Source organism: Oryza brachyantha, chromosome 6 (assembly GCF_000231095.2).
Source record: "Oryza brachyantha chromosome 6, ObraRS2, whole genome shotgun sequence".
In the NCBI taxonomy this organism is placed as follows: Eukaryota; Viridiplantae; Streptophyta; class Magnoliopsida; order Poales; family Poaceae; genus Oryza; species Oryza brachyantha.
This window is the reverse complement of record NC_023168.2, coordinates 19525965-19530239: the sequence shown is the minus strand read 5'-3', so window position 1 is coordinate 19530239 and position 4275 is coordinate 19525965. Positions and strand designations below refer to the sequence as shown.

At 45.7% G+C, this 4275-nt stretch overlaps 1 protein-coding gene across 1 annotated transcript; it reads left to right on the top strand.

Annotated features, from left to right (window-relative positions):
- Positions 1-398: 398 nt before the first annotated feature.
- On the top strand, positions 399-2057 carry LOC121054735 (protein G1-like2). Its single transcript, XM_040525229.1, has one exon. It carries the CDS (start codon positions 916-918, stop codon positions 1717-1719), a length of 804 nt encoding a protein of 267 aa, XP_040381163.1. The 5' UTR covers positions 399-915; the 3' UTR covers positions 1720-2057.
- The last annotated feature ends 2218 nt before the right edge of the window (positions 2058-4275 follow it).

The window sequence follows — 4275 nt, the reverse complement described above, 5'->3', positions numbered from 1 at the left end:
CCTCCTCGTCGCCAAGCTCAGCTCAGCTGCTCGCTTTCCCTTTGGCTGTATCTCAGCTCCTCGCCCCCACCCTACTCCTCCCTACTGCTACTACTCCTCACCGCCACCACCAGCAGCAGAGCTCCGTTGATCGGCTAGCTAGCTGCCACGGCGGCGGCCCGGCCGGCCCCTCGTCGTCGCCGTCCGATCGCGGCAGGTGAGGGGGTTGGTACTGGTACTGGTACTCTCTCCTCCTAGTCTAGTGCTGCTACTGTTGTCTTGTTCTTCCTCCTCCTGGCGCTTGCTGCTGCAGGCTGCAGCTGAGCTGATTCTGCAGGTCGGGGTCGCGTCTGATGGCTTCGCGTGTGTCAGTTCTTGGACTGCTGTATGATTAGCCTGGCGAGAGAGGTGAGAAGGGGGTTCGAGAATTCAGATCAGGCCTTGGGATTATGGATGCTGGATGCAGCTCAGGGCTCCGTACTGCGCTCTCAGGACCAGCGAATCCAAATCCGCCCCACTAGAAAGAAACCAAACCCTAGTTATCTCCTCGTGTTGCTTGTCCTCGAGCAGCTGCAGCTGCAGCAGCAGCAGCAGAAACACCAAACGGTTTCGATCGGTGTATCGATCTGTGGCTCGGTTCATTAAGTACGGCTGCGGCCGCCTTCAATTTCGTTGCTTTGTTCGTCAGAAAGCTCTGGTTTTTCCGCAGTGCTTACTAGTACTTCGCTTGGGTTTTGTTTCATCGATTGCCGGGAATTCGTTCGAGCGCATGCGCATGCGATCGGTGTGAAGCTCACCGGTTGCAGTAATTAAAAAGGCTGCGTTTTTATTTGTGTTGTTCAGGGGCTTTTGGTTGAATTCATTTCAGGCGTGATTGGTAAAACTGGTGTCTTGACGCATGCAGATCTGAGGAAGGCGAAGGGTTGCTGGTAGGACATGCAGGGAGGAGGAGGCGGGGATAGCTCCGGCGGCGGCGGCGGCGACGCGCCGCGGCCGAGCAGGTACGAGTCGCAGAAGCGGCGGGACTGGCACACGTTCGGGCAGTACCTGCGCAACCACCGGCCGCCGCTGGAGCTCCCGCGGTGCAGCGGCGCCCACGTGCTGGAGTTCCTCCGCTACCTCGACCAGTTCGGCAAGACCAAGGTGCACGCCGCCGGCTGCCCTTTCTTCGGCCACCCTTCGCCGCCGGCGCCGTGCCCTTGCCCGCTCAAGCAGGCGTGGGGCAGCCTCGACGCGCTCGTCGGCCGCCTCCGCGCCGCCTTCGAGGAGCACGGCGGCCGCCCCGAGGCCAACCCGTTCGGCGCCCGCGCCGTGCGGCTCTACCTCCGCGAGGTCCGCGACAGCCAGGCCAAGGCCCGCGGCATCGCCTACGAGAAGAAGCGCCGGAAGCGCCCACCCACGTCGTCATCCCAGGCCGCCTCCGCCGCCGCCGCCTCCCCAGCGAGCCCAGCCGCTAGCCCCACGCCACCACCACCGCCGGCGCCGGCGGAACGAGCCGACGTGCGGACGATGCCGACGGAGGGCCACTTCTTCATCCCGCACCCGCACTTCATGCACGGCCACTTCCTTGTCCCCGGCGACGCCCACACGGTTCCCACCGGCAGCCATGGCGACCACTCCAGCACTGGCGGCGTCAGCGGCGGCGGCGGGGGCAGCAACGACGAGATGGCCGTGGCCATGGCGGCGGTGGCGGAGGCGCACGCGGCCGGGTGCATGCTGCCACTGTCCGTGTTTAACTAGCAAAAGCAGCTTATAGCAAAATCAAGGTAGGGCTTAATCAAATCCGGAGAGGGTTAATTACCTTAGTTCGTTAAGATGGATCGATGCGTCTCATCATGATGGAATGATGGATCCGATTCGATCGATCGAGCTATCAACGCTACTGTGTATGTACTGTTTGTGTTCTTATCAAACTCTACTCTTTTGGTTACGTTTCCTGGAAGAACTGCCTGTGCTACTGTAGGGTTTTTAGTACTACTGTCATCATGCTTTGGGCTTGTGTAAGGTATGCTCATCATCCATAATATAATTAATGCAAGGTTAATTTATTTAAAGTGTAATCTTAATTGTTTTCTGTTTCTGTTGTTTCTGATCTTTTCATGTCCTGGTCAAATAATACTTTTGCTTCTTCTTTCTTTTTTTAGTATTATTTTTTGGTTAATTGCTTGATACAATTGCGTACCAGCTTATATTCGTCCCTGGCCTGAATTACCATTAGAACGATTACTGGATTTTATTTTATTACAATAAATTAATTTCGGATGTGGACTGAGCTATTTGTTCCCTTTCTAGAGACCATCAATGCAGGCCACTTTATATCATGTGTGCTGATATCTTCCAAGTTAATGCATGAATGAATATTATTGTTAATATATTAGTCTCGGCCCCTTGTCCTGACCTGCTACAAATTTAATCTTTCTAAAAAAATTTATATCAAAATGTTCTTAATCCATGCAGCTGATATGGTCCAATATCAGGACATCTATATTAATGTCAGAAATCTATTAAAGAAGCAACATTTTCTATTTCAGAAATCTATCAGGACATGCAGTGATTATTGCATTGGTTTGCCTTTTTTCTTTTATAGCTTCACGCTCTGTTCACTTTAACTGGAGCACAATGTTAGTACTATCAGTTTACACATCCTTCCTGTTTGCTTATCTTAGCAGTATACAAGAAGATACCAGAAAAAATTATGTTCAGAATTATTTTATCATGGTTTTTAGCATTGGATTTCAAACAAAAATAATACCGGTATAGATCCTTCGTTTCGTTTCAAAGTATGTGCATTTTATATATGGTAGTTTTGTATCAAGATAAAAACATTTCTGTGGCTATATTTATTTTCAATTAGGATCATAGATTATTTAGGTAGTAATTACTGTGAGCTAGATTATTATCAGCTAAAGAGCTAGATTATTATCAGCTAAAGTAGATAATGCAAGATAATTAATTAATTTAAAGTAACTTAGGGTAGTAGGTTTTTAACCGCTCAATCTAGAGGCATATTTCGAGGAGCTTATCATATTACATTAATATGCGGGGTAGATTATAATAATTAAGAATACTCTAATTATTTCTTTAAGATTGGTTCTATAATTCAGATTATAATAATTCTAAGCTAAAATAAACGTGGTTCATATATATTCTCACGATTCCAATCATGCTAATGATTTCAGAACAAATCAGATCAATGGAAAAAATTTCAATCATCTCAAAATTCAAAATGTAAATATTGAAGTGAGAAATCTTTTGACCTCGTTTTAGTCCTGGCCTAACATTATATAAATGTTTATGGTTTAGAACGGTAAAACTTTTACCACCAAATTATTTTACCGGTTTGCTCCCTTTTCGCGTGGCTCCGGGCTGTGAGCCGTAGCCAAACGATCAGAGCCAAAATGAAAATGTTTGTGTTGTGAATGATATTTCTTAATATACTTTCTAGATAGTGTGGTGTTATTGGTGTAGTACAATATTTTTCTTAGGGCAATTGTTTGTAGAAAGAAAGATAAATAGGTTACAGAACTGTGATTGTCGGACTTTATCATATAAAATACCAAACGGTATCTTTGTAAATAAAAAATAATTTATAAATAAATTTTTTATAAGGTACTCTTTGCGATCAGAAAGATTCGGAATAGAAAATAAACAACATAGTTTATTGAGTTCACGTCCTGTCCAAGTCAGTGTTTAAGGCAAAATTTAAATTTAGAAAAATACATGGTGTACCAGAATTTTTCGCTGCAAACCAAACCAAGAAACATGCGTGACCATGTTTATTGAGTTCACGTCCCGCCCGGCGAAGGGACGGGCGCAGACAGTAGATATATGAAGGGGTACCCTATAATCCGGGTAAATACAGAGGCAAGAAAAACAGAGAAGATGATACAGAAAACGGACTATAAACTCGTAGTCAGCTAAAACACAAGAAAAAAATTATATAGAAAAGATAAACAGGATATGTATTAAAGATAAAGAGATAATTATTATATAGGTGAGCTAAATAAAAGCTACATGAATTCTTATAACCGGTTTGCTTGCTATGTTATTAGCGGCTCTGAAGAAGCTTACGCTAGTTACTGTTGCTATTCGACCGTTTGTCAGCCTTCCAACCGAACTCGATAAGATGGCAGTGACACTGTAGAAACCTTTTGATGACTCCTGTGATAAATTCCTGGCTGTACAGTGGTGAAATAATATCAAGTAAAAATCAGAAAGTACTGGAGTAGCCTTTCCTAATGCATGTAGGAGTATGTTTATATGTTAGCGTCGTTCCGTTCTAAAATAAGTATGCTG

Coding starts and splice junctions, on each gene's coding strand:
- LOC121054735 (XM_040525229.1), top strand. CDS start 916: ATGCAGGGAGGAGGAGGCGGGGATAGCTCCGGCGGCGGCGGCGGCGAC.